The sequence below is a fragment of the Ambystoma mexicanum genome, chromosome 3q (genome assembly GCF_040938575.1).
Source record: "Ambystoma mexicanum isolate Mex_15411 chromosome 3q, UKY_AmexF1_1, whole genome shotgun sequence".
NCBI lineage: Eukaryota > Metazoa > Chordata > Amphibia > Caudata > Ambystomatidae > Ambystoma > Ambystoma mexicanum.
The window spans coordinates 213009041-213028678 of record NC_090926.1 but is presented as its reverse complement, the minus strand read 5'-3'; the positions used below and the strand labels follow the sequence as shown (position 1 = coordinate 213028678).

Below are 19638 nucleotides of genomic sequence, written 5' to 3'. Positions count from 1 at the left end.
AGGGGCCGGTGTGGCACCCTTCTCCGTTACGTCCCTGGATTTGTCCACCTCATGAGAGGCCTCCTCAGGTTCTGAACCAATCTTTTGAGGACGCCTTTTTCGGTAAATTTCAAGCGCTTATGCACACCGACCCTATGAGGGAATATTTCAAAGGGCTTTTCAAAGAGATATATCCACCTGCGCCTCCGGCTCCACCTGTTCCTCCGGTGGTTCCGCTGGTGCCTCCCTTGCCCGTGGTGCCTCCCCCTGCTCTTCCGCCTTTGCCACCATTGTCCCCAGTGGACAAGGCAGTGCCTGACACGGCTCAGCAGGATCCTGACCCTCAAGGCGATCAGGACAACGAGGACCTTCCCCGCTCTATCAGAGCTTTCCATGACCGGGTGCTGGACATGATGAGTTTCTTAGATGTTCCGGTGTCCGAGGCACCCGCTCCGCAGGAGGGTGTGCTTTCTGGGGCGTTCACCTTGTATCCCTTGGAGCGTACCGGCCTGTTCCTGCAGAAGGACGTTCTGCCCGAGGTCTGAAGAGTTTGGGAAAAGCCACACTCGGGACTTTTTGTCAATAAAAAGATTGACGCGAGGTACAGGCTGCATTCTTCGGAAGAAGTGGCCTTGTCGTCTTGTCTGCCTCGCTCCTCCACATTGGTGGCTGCGGCTACGTTGCAATCCAGACCTGCAGCTTCCTTTTCCGCGACGGCTACTCAGCTCTTGGGAAAGGAGGACAAGCTCTTGGGCTCGCTAGGGAGGAAAATCTTTGCCAATTCGGCCTTGCAGCTCAGGCAGGCCAATGCAGAATTGATTTTGGCGGGAGCTAACATGCGGATGTGGAAAGGTCTGACAGAGTTTGAGGAGCACATTCCGGTCGAGAAGTTGGAAAATTTCAGAGGTAGCCTTTCCGATGGCAGGGTCTTGGCCCAGGATCTCCTGGAGGCTGCGGCTCATCACGTAGACACCTCAGCTCGGGGCCTCATGCTTGGGGTTGATACCTCGCGGCAAGCGTAGCTGCATGCCACTAAGTTTTCGAAGGTACAAAACAAGGTACTGGACCTTCCATTCGATGGTAAGGAGCTTTTTCACTCTTCTACTGATGAAGAGCTCACCAAAACCAAGGATATCACTCAGACGGCTAAATCATTGTCTGTTCTGGTTAAAGCTCCTTTCAAATCCCAGAGACCGTTGTCACAAAGTAGACCTTCCTCTGGTTTTAGGGGCTTCCTCGACCGCAAATCTCGCAGAGTGGATACTCCTGCGGGGAATGACTGCCGTAGACAACAGCGTACGCAGTTTTTCTCCCGCTCCTCAGCCTCCTCATCAGGTTCAGGTGGCACCGCCACCGATAAGCCTGCCAAATGAGGGTTTTCCGCACTCGCACGAGACCCCGGTGGGAGGACGCATTGCGTCTCATTGGGAGGCGTGGCAGACCATCACACAAGACAGATGGGTCTTGTCAGTCGCTCGAGCGGGCTTCCGCTTGCCTTTACCCCCTACCCCACCCCTCAACCCTCCTTTTCAGCTGTAGGGCTCACCCTCCCTCAAGGCCGAGGTTCAGAAACTTTGCACCTCAGAGCTGTGGAACCCGTTCCCCTTGGGGAGCGAGGGGAGGGCTTTTACTCCCGGCTGTTTACGGTGCCCAAACCCAACCAGGCTGGCCTGCGCACCATCCTAGACCTTTCCCAGTTAAATATTTTCCTACCCCAAGAGAAGTTCAAGATGATCACGCCCGGCCAGATTCGCTCCTCTTTGCAGAAGGCCGATTGGCTCAGCGTGGTGGATCTTCAGGATGCGTACATGCATATCCTGATTCGGAATCCACACAGGAGATACCTCCGCTTCTCTTAGGGAGAGGAGCACTTCCAGTTTCGGGTGCTTCCTTTTGGCCTCAGCTCGGCGCTGCGTTTCTTCACGAAGATGACGTCGGTGATTGCGGCCTATCTTCGTCTCCAGGGTATCCATGTGTATTCCTATTTGGACGACTGGCTCTTACGCAGCCCTTGTCAGTTGGCAGCAGCGGACAACCTCCAGTCTCTCCTTCAGCTCCTGTTCCATCTTGGGCTGTCGGTGAACTGGTGGAAATCCTCCATGACGGTCTCACAGGACCTGACTTTCCTGGGTTTTGTTTGGAACACGATCGACTGCCGAGTGTATTTGACCGGGGACAGAATGGCGGATCTGTTGGCCATGTGTCAGATGTTTGCACAGTCGGAGAGCATATCGGCCTGGTGGTTCCAGAGGCTTCTGGGCCTCATGGCCTCGTGTGTACTGGCTCTTCCTCTTGCTCGTCTCAAAATGAGACGGACCCAGATGGCTCTTCGGAGTTCCTGGCATCAGGCTGTGGACCCGGATTCCAAGCGGATAATGATTCTGGATTCCATGAGAGTGTACCTGGACTGGTGGTCATCTCTCAGCAACCTGTCAGTGGGCGCGGGGTTTCAGGACCCAGCCCCCATGGTGACGATCACGACGGACTCCTCCCTTTTGGGGTGGGGTGCGACGTTAGATCTTCTTCAGGTCTCGGACCTCTAGTCGCCTCAGGACAAGCTCCTGCACATAAATCATTTGGAGCTTCTGGCGATCTTTCTGGTGCTCAAGGCGTTCAGACTGCTCATTGTCAACAAGGTGGTCCGCATAAGAACGGACAATGTGGTATCAATGTATTACATAAACAAGCAAGGGGGAACGAAGTCTCCCCCTCTCGTGGACCTGTCCATCCAGATTTGGGAGTGGGCCGTGCTTCATGGGGTCTGGCTGCTTGCAGTGCACATCCCGGGCCAGCTGAATGTCACAGCGGATGCCCTCAGCCGGCGGACAGTGGTCAGCTACGAGTGGGAGTTGAAGGCGGAGATCCTCTCATGGATTTTCTCGCATTGGGGCCACGGCGGTAAACAAGAAGCTTCCTCAGTACGCCTCCAGAGGGGGGCTGGGAGCCTCCTCTCTGGGGGATGCTCTCGAGATTCCATAGCACAACATGAGAGCTTACGCCTTCCCGCCTCTGCCCCTAGTTCATCGAGCAATTTGGAAGTTGAAGAACTCTGTGAACTGTTCTCTTCTACTGATAGATCTGTGGTGGCCGGCCAGGTTTTGGTTCTCAGAACTTCAACACCTGTCAGTGTGTCCGCCGATCAGGTAACCAGTAACTCCCGATCTTCTTCATCAAGGGGAACAACAGATGTAGCACCCCTCCTCACAATCGCTCAACTTGGCGGCATGGTGCACGAGTTCAAGTCTTTAGAGCATTTGAGTTTGTCTGCGGATAACATGCGCATTATCCAGGCAGCCAGGAAACCCTCGACCAGATCTCAATACAAGAGTAAATGGCTCAGGTTCTGTCATTGGTGTTTGGAGAAAGAGTTGGATCCGAGGGTGGCAACGATTGACACGGTGCTGTCCTTCGTATTCTCCCTAGCAGAGTCAGGGGTTCATGTTCTGTCTTGCAGGACTTATCTCTCAGCGGTTTCCGCTTACCTTTCTACAGACCTGTGTTCTTATTCTCTAACTAGCCCGGTGGTGAAGAGACATTTTGCTGGCTTGACACGCCTCTACCCTCCGGTTCGTAGTCCGCACCCACCTTGGGACCTAAATGTAGTCCTGATGGCGCTGTGTCATAAACCCTTTGAGCCAATGGCTACGGTTGACCTCAAGTACGTGTCCTGGAAAGTGTCCTTTCTGGTCGCTGTTACGTCAGCGAGGAGAGTGAGTGAGCTCCAGGCATTGTCGGTGGAACATCCTTTCTTGGTCTTTCACAAAGACAAGGTAGTCCTTTGGACAAACCCGGCTTTCCTACCGAAGGTAGTGACCGAATTCCATCTGAATCAGTCAATCTCCCTTCCGGTATTTTTTCCGAACCCTGCCTCGGAGGCTGAAAGGGTTCTACACTGTCTGGACGTCCGAAGAGCTCTTAAGTTCTACCTGGACAGGACTTCCGAGCTTCGGAGTTCTTCTCAACTTTTTGTGACCTTCGGTAACCCTCAGGGCAGGCCGGCGTCTAAGGCATCTATTTCCAGATGGATTGCCGCCTGTATCACGAAATCTTTCACCGTCCAAAAGCTGAAATCTCCTAAAGGTATCCATGCACACCTGGTGTGGGGCAAGGCAGCCGCGGTTGCTTTTCAGAAATATGTTCCCTGGGAGTCCATCGCTAAAGCAGCTACTTGGGCCTCCCCATCTGCTTTCTGTAAGCATTACTGCCTCGATATGAGCTCTAGAGCTGACGCTCAGTTTGGTCAGGCTGTGCTAAAGTACCTATTTCAGTAAGGGATATTTCCATCCACCCATAGTTCCTGTAAGGAGTGCTTGGGAATCTCCCACAAGTATGGAGGAAAGGGGACGGGACGTAGGAGTATTACCAGGTTACTCACCGTACTGAACACCTTACTCCTAGACCATAGTCCCCTTTCCACTATATGCCCGCCCGCCGTCCCCTCTAATAAGGTTCCTCTGTTATTACTAATGGGTCTTGGACCCTGCGATAGAAATGGACTGATGGGCGATGCACGGGGCAGAGCCAAGGTGGGCGGGGTTACAGCCGCGTGCTGGGCCCCACGCAGGAAAGAGAGGAGGGACACATTTTTGAAAAAAAAATGTTTGATGCTTTTTACAAAGTGCTCCGGTCCCGTCCCACAGGACGGAGAGATGTCCACAAGTATGGAGGAAAGGGGACTATGGACTAGGAGTAAGGTGGTCACTACGGTGAGTAACCTGGTAATACGTGGGTGCCGGAGCCGGTGCGTGCCCATTCCCAATTGAGCCCCCATAGGGCCCAGTGGGAATGGGGAAGATTGTAGCATTGGTACCGTTTATAACGGTACCGTTGCTACCATCAAGTTCTGCTCGCGGGTGCCGGTACGGCCACCTGGTCAGACTAGGTGGCTGCAAGGGCACCCGCGAGCAGAAGTCCTAGTATGGCGTTATGGTAGCAACGGTCCCGTTAGCGATATCGGCGTGGTTTTTGCCTTACCGCCATACTCCTAATGAGGCCCAGTGTCAAGGACCAAGTGATTGACAGTGGTAATTCTTGATCTATCGCCGGGGGCTTGTTAAGCTTTCGGGTCAGAAATCTGGCCAGCCTGCGCCTTGTAAGTTTGAATCCCAGTAGTAATGACTCAGGAGGTCGATAATTTGCATATCGTTAATGTAGAGCAGGGGTGCACAACTGATTTTGACAGAGGGCCGAAAGTACCCTACATGATGGCTATAGTGGGCCGAAAAGTAAATGTGGGTGGGGCGGTAGGCACGGTGGGGTGGGGCGTGGCGTGGCAGGAGGCTTTTTCAACCCCTAATTTTTATTAAACACTATGCCCCATAGCCCCCACCCCTCAAGCAAACACTATGCCCCATGGCTCCCACCCCTCATGCAAACACTATGCCCCAAGGCCCCCACCCCTCAAGCAAACACTATGCCACATGGCCCCCACTCCCCAACCAAACACTATGCCCCATAGCCCCCACCCCTCATGCAAACACTATGCCCCACGACACTCACCCCTCAAGCAAACACTATGCCCCATGGCCCCCACCCCCCATGCAAACACTATGCCCCAAGGCCCCCACCCCTCCAGCAAACACTATGCCCCGTGGCCCCCACTCCCCAACCAAACACTATGCCCCATGGCCCCCACCCCTCATGCAAACACTATGCCCCAAGACACCCACCCCTCAAGCAAACACTATGCCCCATGACACCCCCCCAACCAAACACTATGCCCCATGGCCCCCACCCCTCATGCAAACACTACGCCCCAAGACACCCACCCCTCATGCAAACACTATGCCCCATGGCCCCCGCTCCCCAACCAAACACTATGCCCCATGACACCCACCCCTCATGCAAACACTATGCCCCAAGACACCCACCCCTCAAGCAAACACTATGCCCCCTAGCCCCCACTCCCCGACCAAACACTATTCCCCATGACACCCACCCCGCATGCAAACACTGTTCCCCAAGACACCCACCCCTCATGCAAACACTATGCCCCAAGACACCCACACCTCATGCAAACACTATGCCCCATGACACCCACCCCTCATGCAAACACTATGCCCCATGACACCCACCCCTCATGCAAACACTATGCCCCAAGACATCCACCCCTCATGCAAACACTATGCCCCAAGACACCCACCCATCAAGCAAACACTATGCCCCATGCCACCAAGCATGCACCATGCATACATACTCATACAGACCCCAACCCCCCCACTCCTGCATACAAACTAACAAGCATACACCATGCACCCATGCAGACCCGAACCCCCCGACCCCCAACTCAGCACACAAACTCACAAGCATACACCATGCACCCATACAGACCCGAACCCCCCACCCCCAACTCAGCATCCAAACTCACAAGTATACACCATGCACCCATACAGACCCGAACCCCCCACCCCCAACTCAGCACACAAACCCACAAGCATACACCATGCACCCATACAGACCCGAACCCCCCCACCCCTAACTCAGCACACAAACCCACAAGCATACACCATGCACCCATACAGACCCGAACCCCCCACCCCCAACTCAGCACACAAACCCACAAGCATACACCATGCACCCATACAGACCCGAACCCCCACCCCCAACTCAGCACGCAAACCCACAAGCATACACCATGCACCCATACAGACCTGAACCCCCCCGCCCCCAACTGAGCACACAAACCCACAAGCATACACCATGCACCCATACAGACCCGGAACCCCCCACCCCCAACTCAGCAAACAAACCCACAAGCATACACCATGCACCCATACAGACCCGAATCCCCCACCCCCAACTCAGCACACAAACCCACAAGCATACACCATGCACCCATACAGACCCGGAACCCCCCACCCCCAACTCACCATACAAACTCACAAGTATACACCATGCACCAATACAGACCCGAACCCCCCACCCCCAACTCAGCACACAAACCCACAAGCATACACCATGCACCCATACAGACCCGAACCCCCCCACCCCCAACTCAGCACACAAACCCACAAGCATACACCATGCACCCATACAGACCCGAAAACCCCACCCCCAACTCAGCACACAAACCAACAAGCATACACCATGCACCCATACAGACCCGAACCCCCCCACCCCCAACTCAGCACACAAACTCACAAGCATACACCATGCACCCATACAGACCCCACCCCCAACTCACCATACAAACTCACATGCATACACCATGCATCCATACAGACCTGAACCCCCCACCCCCCAACTCACCAAACAAACTCACAAGCATGCACCATGCATCCATATAGACCTGAACCCCCCACCCCCCAACTCACCAAACAAACTCACAAGCATACATGCATACAGACCCGGACCCCCCACCCCAGCATCTCAACATACACTTCACTTGCACACAAACACATTCAGGCAGACCCGACACCCCTTCTCCCCCCTCCACATCTCAACACACACTGCACTTGCACACAAACACATTCAGGCAGACCCGACACACACCCCACCCCCGCATCTCAACACACACTGCACTTGCACACCAACACATTCAAGCAGACCCGACACACCCCCCACCCCCGCATCTCAACACACGCTGCACTTGCACACAAACACATTCAAGCAGACCCGACACACCCCCCACCCCCGCATCTCAACATACACTGCAGACATACAAATACAAACACACCCATACACACCCTCCCCACCTCCGCATCTCAACATACATACAAAAACAAAAAACACAGACAGGACGGACCCGAGACAGACACACACACACACAAACATACAGCCCCCCCACCATGTACTTACCTAGAGGTGCTGGAACGCTGGCGAGGCTTCTGGCACTACGGCTGGCATGGGCGTGACAAGGCTGAAATGCCTTCCGGCATCAAGCCTTACTGGCCACGCCAGCCGTAGTGCTGGCACTCCATTGGTGCAGCACACACGCACTACGCGGCTCGTAGGAGCTGCGTGGTTCGTGTGCACTGAACCAAGAGCGTCAGGGTTTTGTTTGGCCCGGAAGACAACAAAGACTTTCCTAATGGAGGGCGGCCGATGCTGCTTGCGGGCTGCCCTCCATTAGGAAAGTCTTTGTTGCTGGCGGGCCGGACAAAACGGCATGGCGGGCCGCAACTGTCCCGCGGGCCGTATGTTGTGCACCCATGATGTAGAGTAATAATAACAGCTAGTTTTACAGTGCTTATAAGTGGATTTATCCGGCATGAAGTGCTATATAAAGCCTTATATTATACAAAAAAGAAATGTACGTGTAGCCACAGCTTGAGGACTAAGGACCTCATTACTAATTTAGTGTTAATTCGGCAGTAAATCCACTGAATTACTTACAAATTTGATTGCCGTTTTGTCAGTTGGTCCCGTGGAGTTACCACAGGATTACAAGCGGTGATAATTCCCCATTTATGAAGGCCATAGGACCCCATGAGGATGTTTGGTGTATTTACTGCCGGCCTAATTATTGTGCAATAAATCCACTGATTTTTGGCAGTAAAGTAGTCGGATTCACCTCCAGAATTTTGCTGTAGGTAAACTCTCTTCTTCACCTCCAAAGTTATAACTCTGCGGTGTGGGAAAAATTGCAGTAGTTTTGGTACTGCCAAAAAAGTGACAGTAATGGAATTAACACCACTTTTTTCTTGCATCGCTAGGTTAGTAAGGAGGCCCACATTTTTCCAAGTCCAGTTGGTTTAGAAGGTGGGCGAAAAACATTGCTTGCATTATCTGGGATCTTCTGTCAATTGGCTGATATTCTGCTTGGGTCACAAACATGAGTTGATCATTCTCAGGGCAGTTTTCAACACCATTCAGGCAAGAGGGAATTGTTTGAATTAAAGATTCAGTCTCAATAGGGTATGATTAGTCTTGCCTCCTCAGGAGAATGGTCAATTAGGACCCTAAGACCTGTTCTGTGGCCCCGATGGCCTCCAGCATCTATCAGGTCTGGTCTGCTTGTCTGTACATGCAGACTGCCGGAGGGCCGGTGGCAGTATGCCCCATGTATCTGTGAGGATCTTGTGACATGTTCTCCATAGCAGCAACATCATATTTTGTTTATTTTATTTTGGAACTATGTCCAGGAATCAGCAGAACATTGTGCATCAGCAGGGGTTAGGGGAACACATTTGATGGTTATGGGGGGCACAGTGCTTACAACATAGCATTTATTAATGGCCTACCATTTAGGGTAGCCTGGACAAGTGACCATTTATAACTAGGGAGCAACATGTAACAGTGCTGACGGGGGGCCTGCTAGTGGTATAATGCATCCTGGCCTTGATATACACACAAGTATTTTGTGTGGCGGCTCCTATACTTATGGGGGGCTCATGTGGAGGCAATCTGCACGGAAGATTTTCTAAGATTATGCACGTGGATGGATGCTCATAGTGGAGGAACGTTGCTGCCGCTTAATGATAGGATATGATAGGTTATTTATAACACGCTTAATACCCAGAGGATTCTAAGCGCGGACCCGGGGATCGAACCTGTGCTGCTCCGTGTCGTCTTGCTTCCGAGGCGAGCACATTGCCCCTGAGCTATCCTCCCGAGACAAATAACTCTTCTATACCACAGCCGCGCTCCATTTCCATCCCCGCTTCCGAGTGTAGTATTGTGTGCATTTAGGGAGTTGGTTCTTGGAGTGTTGGACTTTTGTGTCTCACCCTTGCACATTTCTCAGCTGTCCCTCCTTGCTTTCTCTTGCTCTCTGGCATGCCTCTGCGTGGCTCTCTTTCAGTCTTCCCCCACGTCTGTCCCCGCCTTCTCGCATTTCTGCTGTGTTTCTGCGAGTGACACCGTCCCCTCCCCCCACCCCCTCACTTGGTTCACCCTTTCCTTCCTGTAACCTGCATACTCTACTGTCTTCATTGCTAATACAACACTCTTTTTTTGTTTGACCTCTGATTCCTTTTTGGTTAGTGAACAACAAATTTGGACTGAGGTGCAAGAACTGTAAAACCAACATCCACCATCATTGCGTGTCCTATGTGGAGTTCCAGAAATGCTTCGGCAAGATCGTAAGTCCAGGGAACAGTGGTTTAGGCTTTGGAACACTCTATTTATATCTTTTGGAGCAAAACCATTGGTCTGGCTAGTGTTAGAAGGCAAGAGTGCCGGAATACACATCCACTGTAGTGATGTTATTAGCCCCTCCTGTATGTTTCTGGAACCGTGATTAGCTGAAAGTGCAACATTCTATAATGTCCTTTCTTGAAATTCTCAGCTATCAATTAATTGGAAAGAGTCACAGATGCCTGTGGTGCGACAGAACAGTGTTTGTTTTGCTCTACCTTTTTTTGTTTGAAGTGTTTGCCTATTTTGTGTTAATTGCTTTAAAGATATCTATCACGTGTAATGGTGTGAAATGCATCTCTGTGTTTCTCATGGCATAATGCTTATTGGGGCATTTCATGCTTTGCCAATGCTTATTTACCAGCTTGCTTTCGGAAGGGAGCACGTAGGTTCTTGTGCGTAGACACTTCCGGCCTCAAGTATAATACCCACTCCTGGCCAGTCCAATGTATTCTCACACGTATAATCCACATTGCTTTGGCTCAAATGCCTTATTTTTGTTCAGAAATCTAAGATGAACCCCTCCTGGTCATTGCGAACCCGGGTGGTGAGAGGAGAGACGGGGTCCCTGGTGTCAGGCTCTGCCACGAGAATCTGATAAGCTTTGCATTGTGCCATGTGCTACGCAGGGTCCAGTCACCAAGGTCAGGATGCCACATTCCTTACAGATAAAATCCATGTCATGCCATAAAGGGGTGTATGTGCTTGGCAGAGGGTTTCTCTAGCACCATCGCATGAGGTCCCCCGCCCCCCTCTGAATTAACCACAAATAAAACCACTCTCAAGGATTGCAATTAGGAATGAGATGTGCCTTCTGGATGTTTCGGGGAAGCCGGACCACCCAAGGCTCATCCAGACACGCTGCTATGTCATACAAATCAAGAGCCCGGCAGCTTACCCCTTCGAGGCATGCTACCATAGAGGAGGCTGCGGGCCCAGCCCAACCTGCCTGCCCAACGCTGCTCTTACCAGTGGTATAATCCCAAAAATAAAAAAAAACATAGATTAAAAAAAAAAAAGAGTACATCATATCAATGTTGGGTAATAAATAGGGTATATGAATGTCGAAATGAAGGTGTGAAGGTTGAATTACATGTGTGAGCTTTGGTTGTAAAAAAGTATGATTAGATTTCAGTTAAAAATAGTATAAATGGGAGGGGAAAAAAGAGCGTTCACGGGTAGAAGTGGTCACGGGTGTGCAGGTGGTATCCCCTCTGGCCCCCTGCGTAAAATGTGTGTATAAGACAAGTGTAGGTAGAATGTAATTAGGGTTAGTGAAATGACATTAACCATAAAACCAGAAATTGAATTAGTGAATGACCACTAGATGAAACTCTCAGACTACAGATACAAACTGCATGCAGATATTAGGCAGAGCAGGATATTTCGGCGCGGGCTGATCTGGCGAGGACGTTTCGCCGCAGGAGCCGGTTTGGCACGGCCAGTTCGGCGCAATTTTAGTTAACAGTGTACTTTTAACATTTCAATTTTAATAAAATTAAAAAATGAACGTCGTCGTGAACCCTGTCCTTCAGGGCTACATGGCTGAACAGTTCACCGCAAGGCTATAGAGATCGTGTCGATTGTATTTTAGATGCACCAGTTACATATATTAAGTGTTATGAGCATCACTTGAGCGGAAATGCCCTACGTTAATATAAGCACCTGGTGCATTTGAAAGTGATAAGATCGCGATAGCTTAGTGGTTAGCTCTTCAGTCGCCCTGCAGGCCAGGGTTCGAGATGGCATCAATTCTTTATTTTTTTAATTTATTTTAAAAATTGTACTGCTACCCCGAAACATGCTGGCGCCAAAAGATCCCAACGCAGGACTGGTTGCGCCTAACAGGCCGCGCCAAACCGGCCCGCCCCGAACTGGGGCGTACCGAATATTAGGCTCAATGAGTTATGTATCCTTTTCGATTTTATCCCAGCATCAGAATCACATATAACCCATCCCGGCCAGACAATTATGAAAGATGGAGGGAACCCAGAGTCCCCACCAGACATGTCCCCCCAAGCAGGCCTCCATACTGTAGATGTGACCAGACGGACGTGGATAGAGCATTCCTCGTGTTCGTCCCCCCCCCCCTCAGGGGGCAACATACTGACGGTGTGGCCCACAGAAATGTACACAACACTGTAAATGAGCCCCCAAAACCAGACTGAAGAGGGGAACCTCGACAGGCACGCGTCCAGTGGCGGCAGTAAAGGGGCCTTGCATTCTGCGCCTCAGGGCAGGGGTGTGCAGAAGGTAACGTGAACACACCTGCTCCCGTGACTGCCGTGTTCTCTTGGTCTGTTCTGGGTTTCTCATGCGACGTCTCTCTTCCACCTTCAGCCTCCAGGATTCCGCAGGGCCTACAGCTCACCTCTGTACAGCAACCAGCAGAACGCCTGCCTGAACGCCCTCCTGCCTTTCGGTGAGTGCTGGCCCCTTCGCCCGGACTGTTGGATCTCCACTCTGCAAGCCTGGCATTCCTCCCTTTGCTGCTTATTTCTTTTATTAAACCATTTTTATTCTTTTCTTTTGAAAACATAGAGAGCACATCATTGCCTTTATATGTCATGCATATACTTTTGTTACTGAATCCCGTGCGTGTTTACAAAGCACTGTCTTATCTATACCCCCTGCCTCCCACCTCCCTGACCCAACTTAACAAACAGCACGTGCACTGTTTCAGGCTGTTTCCAGTCTCCGTATTTGCGTGACTGTCAGCCTTCACGGCTCGTTTCTGCTTACGTATAGACCCAGGCATGTGTTTGGCTCATGGGGGTATTGTTCTGGTTTTCTACGCTCTCTGCTGCGAATACTGCTTGTTTGAGTATTTTCCATACTTTCCGATGCATTGAGCTGTTTGATTGGGCCATATTACCGGCACTTTACCGGACCGGCCGACTACGGGTTTGCCAGTGGGGCACCTGAGTTACTTTCAGCCAGCAGGCGCCCTACCAGCAAAAAAGCCATCATTACCGTCACAGGTATTGCCGGCGCAATTAATGACGGCAAATCCCCTTATGGAGTCCTATGGGACTCCATGAATGGGGATTTACACCGTCGCTCCGGCACTCATAATCCGGCAACAATGCCGCCAGACTGAATGCCGGAAATGGTAATAGCCTTTGGCGGTAACCTCGTGGGTTTACGCCAGGATATCCGTAAGGGTATAATGAGGTCCAGTTTTCTTTTTGCCCTTAGGACTGACATATTTGACCCAAATTAGGTTGTTTGGTGCAAGCAAGATCTATGCCCCATCACTTTTAGCCCTGGGGAGCCCCTACCCACTATGTTGTTCTTGGAACAAACTGCCCTCGCGGACGACATACAAAAGGTCAAAATACACAACTAAGCCCTTTTTAAATAATTGTCCTGAGATGCTTCCAGCCTAGCACACGCTTCAGGTGAAGGAGGTATATTGTTTGTTACACTTGCCGGCTCACCATCAACGTCCATCCTCCATCCCACGCAAGCCACCATCCTCACGCTAGCCACCATCCTCACGCTAGCCACCATCCCCACGCTAGCCACCATCCCCACGCTAGCCACCATCCCCACACTAGCCACCATCCCCACGCAAGTCACCATCCCCACGCAAGCCACCATTCTCACGCTAGCCATCATCCTCACGCTAGCCATCATCCTCACGCTAGCCACCATCCCCACTCTAGCCACCATCCCCACACTAGCCACCATCCTCACACTAGCCACCAACCTCATGCTAGCCACCATCCCCACGCTAGCCACCATCCCCACGCTAGCCACCATCCCCACACTAGCCACCATCCCCACGCTAGCCACCATCCTCACGCTAGCCACCATCCGCACGCTAGCCACCATCCCCACGCTAGCCACCATCCCCACACTAGCCACCATCCTCACGCTAGCCACCATCCTCACGCTAGCCACCATCTCACACTAGCCACCATCCTCACGCTAGCCACCATCCCTACGCTAGCCACCATCCTCACTCTAGCCACCATCCTCACTCTAGCCACCATCCTCACGCTAGCCACCATCCCCACACTAGCCACCATCCTCACGCTAGCCACCATCCTCACGCTAGCCACCATCCCACGCTAGCCACCATCCTCACGCTAGCCACCATCCTCACGCTAGCCACCATCCCCACACTAGCCACCATCCCACGCAAGCCACCATCCTCACGCTAGCCACCATCCCCACACTAGCCACCATCCCCACACTAGCCACCATCCTCACGCTAGCCACCATCCCCACTCTAGCCACCATCCTCACGCTAGCCACCACCCTGCTCCTTGAACAGCTCAATGGGTGCATGCTGTATTCCATCCATTCACTATTGCCTGCAATTGAATGGGTGCATGCTGTATTCCATCCATTCACTCTTGCCTGCAATTGAATGGGTGCATGCTGAATTCCATTCATTCACTCTTGCCTGCAATTGAATGGGTGCATGCTGTATTCCATCCATTCACTCTTGCCTGCAATTGAATGGGTGCATGCTGTATTCCATCCAGTATACCTTGCCTGCAATTGAATGGGTGCATGCTGAATTCTATTCATTCACTCTTGCCTGCAATTGAATGGGTGCATGCTGAATTCCATTCATTCACTCTTGCCTGCAATTGAATGGGTGCATGCTGAATTCCATTCATTCGCTCTTGCCTGCAATTGAATGGGTGCATGCTGAATTCCATTCATTCGCTGTTGCCTGCAATTGAATGGGTGCATGCTGAATTCCATTCATTCACTCTTGCCTGCAATTGAATGGGTGCATACTCTATTCCATTCATTCACTCTTGCCTGCAATTGAATGGGTGGCTAGTGTGGGGATGGTGGCTAGCGTGCATCCTCACGCTAGCCACCATCCCCACACTAGTCACCATCCTCACGCTAGTCACCATCCTCACGCTAGCCACCATACCCACTCTAGCCACCATCCCCACTCTAGCCACCATCCTCACGCTAGCCACCATCCTCACGCTAGCCACCATCCTCACGCTAGCCACCATCCTCACGCTAGCCACCATCCCCACACTAGCCACCATCCCCACGCTAGCCACCATCCCCACGCTAGCCACCATCCCCACGCTAGCCACCATCCCCACGCTAGCCACCATCCTCACGCTAGCCACCATCCTCACACTAGCCACCATTCTCACACTAGCCACCATTCTCACGCTAGCCACCATCCTCACACTAGCCACCATTCTCACGCTAGCCTCCATCCTCACACTAGCCACCACCCCACGCTAGCCACCATCCTCACGCTGTCATGTGCCAGCACCAAACGACCTACTAGCTGCAGCCACTCAATCTCCTCCCCACCCGAGTCCAGATCTCCCTGCACTCCTACCCTAACCGTCAGGATCATGCGTGCAGCCCATCCCGTTCACTCCAAGTGAGTCATATAATATCAGGCATCTGATCGCTGCAGTAAGATCTGGAATCCCGCTAACCCACCACCACTCCTCTTGCCCAAGTGCCACCCATCCAGCTCACTCACCACATCACAATTGAGCCTTGAGTAGGAGCCAAACACCATAGAATAAACTACAGGATCTTAGCCTTCCAAATAACTTCCCAACCAGGCCTGCCACCAGTGCTGGAAATGGACAACAATTATTGGGGGAACTCCCTTCCCCTTGAACCCCTTTCAATGCTTGATACGTTCTCACACCTGTTGCCAGCATAATGGTTGTGCTCCACTGAGGCTTTCTCAGCCCCCTCTAGGAGATCGCCGCCAGGGCCGTGGGCGTTCCTTCTGTACAGGGTCTCCTCAATGGAGGGAGACTTTCCTCTCAAAGACGTTGCCCCGGGATAAGGAGAAGAACACATGATGAGATTTGGGGGAAAAGGCGGGAATGCACTGCCTGGGTATTCATGCTGAAAAACCAAGAAATGCAATGGGGTTGAATGATTCAGGGATCCACGTCTTTCATATCATGCCTCCCAGTACCTATTGTGACCTGTGGTCTCGGGAAATCTGTGGCAACACCTAAATCATCCGCCAGTATAAAAGGAAGTCCATAGGTCAGGAGGAAAAACCGTCCGACGAATAGGTGCCAACGGGTCTTCGGATGTTAGTATAGCAACGCGTTCGTAGGGACCTGACCCGACGGCACGAGGCTGAAAACGACATGATGGAAGGAAAACAAAACGGAAGAATTCCTAGTTCAGGCTGAAGTGTAGATACCAAGGTCACAATCCCAGAAGAAGACTGCTTAGAAAATACAGAAGGCAGAAGCATGTTAAGCGAAAATAAAATCCAAGGAAGAGTGGTCCACAATCCACACCAAGGTTCGCCAGGGAAAGATATGGTATCCAGAAGACAGAGGACAATGCGAGGCCAAGAGAGAGGCAGGGCCCGCAACAGGTGATCAGAAGGCAAACGACAGAGTCAAGGATAATCCAGTAGCAAGTCCAGAAAAAACAAGGCAGGGGTCTGATGCACAAGAGGCTGGGCAACAAGAAATACGAGGTAGAAAAAACACGCAACTCACTTCATAGAGAAGCACCGAGTACTATATGCGATTGGCTTTTGTTCTTTCCGTGGTCTCCTGGAACCGGGGTTGAGGGTTACGTGATGATGTCACACGCCGTTGGCTTTCAAAGTGTGACGTGAACTGCACCGATACGCTGGCAGCCTCGCACCCAATGTGAGCCAGTTGCCATGGCAACCTCCAGCTATGAACCGTGACAGTATCCCCCTTAGCAGCCATGTCCCGCAACAGGCGCAGAGGAATTTCCACAACAGTTGATGGGCATGAATATTTCCCCTCATGTGACGTTGCTGAGATTCTCTGCGTATAGATGCTCCTAACCTTTCTTCTTTCTTAATCATTTCTATGCGCTGAGATTCTGGATCTCAGCCAGCCATGGGCAGCATTTGAATCTTGCATCGATTTGAAGGAATACCACTAAGAGCTCATGAAAAGAAGAGGGCAACACAAGGATGATAGCTAGAGTGCCCTTGAGATAGTTGGAGGAACCCCTATAAGAAACAGCCGTTCTCTTCTCTTCAGGCCATGTGGTTCCTGCAGCAAACTGATTAAAGCGAGCCAGATCAGAAAGGGGCGGGCTAGAACTAAGAACTCAAGGTCGGTGTCCTAGGTTTTATAGCGCGTGTCAAAAACGCGGTTCATAGCTGACAGGAGGTGTCGAAATCGTATAGAACTGGACTGGCGGCCTCTAGTAGAGGAGCCCAGGTTGCAGCCATTCCCCGCCCCCCCCCCAAATGGAATAGAACAAAAGCCGCTTTGGTGGTGGGATCGAGAATAGAAACAGGGCGGCACAAAAAGTGTGCCTTGTACTGCTTAACGAAGGTATGGTACGTCTTGGGGTCACCAAAGAAATGCTCAGGGGGTGCCAGAGAGAACTGTGAGGGTAGTTGAATGGGTGCAGGGTTGGCGGCTGGTGCTGGAAGTACTGGTGCGGCAGCAGTGGCACCAACAAGCTCATCATCTTGTGGCAATGACTGATTCACACTCTCCATGGCATCTATACGCTGATAGAGCGAGGTATGCACAGCTGTCATTTCGGACCATAAATCCGTTATTGCCCAGATGAGGGACGCAAGGGCCTCGGGACCACATTCCATTACCCAAAAGGAGACTAATGATAAGGCTGTTCTATCTGTTCTATCTGTCAGGGCTGTGGGTGTTCCTTCTGTACAGGGTCTCCTCAATGGAGGTTGACTTTCCTCCCAAAGACGTTGTCCCTGGTTAAGGAGAAGACCACAGGTGACAAGAGATCTGGACGAAAAGATGTGAACGCGCCGCCTGGGTAGTTGGGCTGAAATAAGAAGAAATGCAATAGGTTATGAATGATTCAGGGTTTCTTGTCTTTCATATGATACCCCCCAATACCTAATGTCACCTGAGGTCTCGGGAAATCCGTGAGAACACCTAAATCATCCGCCAGTATAAAAGGAAGTCCATAGGCCAGGAAAAACCGCCCGACGAATAGATGCCAACGGGTCGAGTGTTGGTATAGCAACAAGTTTGTAGGGACCTGACCTGATGGCACAAGGACGACAACTACAGGAAGGAAAACTAGGCTGAAGAATTCCTAGCTCAGGGCAATTTCAAGGCCGAAAAGCACGTGAACCAAAAACAAAAGCCAAGGAAGAGAGGTCCACACTCCACCCTGAGGTTCACCAGGGGAGGATAGGGTACCCGGAAGACAGGCAGAGTAGGCAACAGGTGATCAGGAGGCAAACGACACAGTCAAGGATAATCAAATTCCAAGTCCAGAATTAACAAGGCAGGGATCTGATGCTGAGTGCTGTCTGTGATCGCCTTTTGTTCTTTCCATGGAACCTGTGTTACGGGTTGTGTGATGACATCACACGTCGTTGGTGTTCGGTGTGTGACGTGGATTGCACTGATACACTGGTGACACCACACCCGACGCTGAGCCAGTTGCCATGGTAAAACCCTCGTCGGCAACCGACGCAAACCGTGACAGTCATACTCTGAGACCTGGGAGTTAAAGATGCAGCTGTGGCTTTTTCAATCTGCTTTAGAAACGTGCACTTTAAGTTCCAGCATGTAGCAGGTTTTGCTCATTCTGGTTTTCTTGGTGTGCTCTTAGAATTAGCACTATTGTAAGTTATGGTATGCAGTGGTGTATTAGTCAACCTGTGTTTTTCAATGCACTCTAGGAATTCACTTTCCAAGTAACAGCACACAGCAGGTTTGGTCAGTCCTCCCTTCGCTGTGTGCTCTCGGCTGGAATCCCTTTCGGGTCTTTTGTCTTGGCTGCCTCTAGCTTCAGGTGGACATCTGCAGGCTCTCCATCTTGCCTGATTTGGATTGTCGCCTGCTCTGCAACTCTCTCTCTGCTCCCCTCCTCTGGCGCACTGGGCACACTTGTCAGGACTCTTGCCGGGAGCTACCCTTGGTTCCAGAGACTCCTTTCTTCCACTGAAGTCCCACTCTCGCCTGCTCTCGGGGTCACTCTAGGAAGTGCCCAGTGTTCTTCATGCATCTACTGTGAGGAGAAAGGTGGCAGCATTTGCCCCTAAAGCGAGGTGTTCCTGTTCCAGCCATTGGTCAAGCTTCTATGTGGGCCGCATTTAACATCTTTGCCAAACACGAATGCCGGTACTCCTTGGCAGAAGACGTCATCCCGTTTTTGGTCATTCAGCGCTTGAGTGGTTCCTCCTGTAGGTTCTGGTTATGTTCTGTTATGCTATGTTACAAGGCTTTTATACTCCACCAAGCCACCACCATAGTGCTCTTAGAGCCCATGTCGCTAGATGGTGGCATATTGTGCCCCCGCCACTGGTGTCCAGACCTCAGCCTGCGAAGGAAAAGGAGTATGGAGAAGATTAGAGAATGCAAATGCACCAACATAGGGATGGTATAATGTAGAAGGGGAAGAGGAATGTTTTGTGGAAGCTGAAGCGCATGTGGACTATAGATCGGTATAGTCGGAAAGGATGGTATGTCCTAAGCTTGTCTGGCATCAGACCGATTGTCTACATGAAGCGGTTTAGAAGAGCAATAGGTTCTCCGCTTTCCTCTCACCTTCCATGTTTGTGCTTCTTTAGGAGTCTTTGATCAGATGACGAATCTGTGGGAGGACGTTGTAGAATAG

The 19638-nt window shown here is 51.5% G+C and overlaps 1 protein-coding gene across 3 annotated transcripts in view; it reads left to right on the top strand.

Moving 5' to 3' along the window:
• The window catches only part of STAC3 (SH3 and cysteine rich domain 3), a 238144-nt gene that overhangs the window by 125072 nt on the left and 93434 nt on the right, over nt 1-19638 (top strand). For all 3 annotated transcript variants that reach the window (XM_069653571.1, XM_069653573.1, XM_069653572.1), the window contains 2 exons: nt 9904-10001; nt 12397-12478. In XM_069653571.1, coding sequence (XP_069509672.1) covers nt 9904-10001; nt 12397-12478 — 180 coding nt within the window. The remainder of the gene's footprint in view (nt 1-9903; nt 10002-12396; nt 12479-19638) is intronic.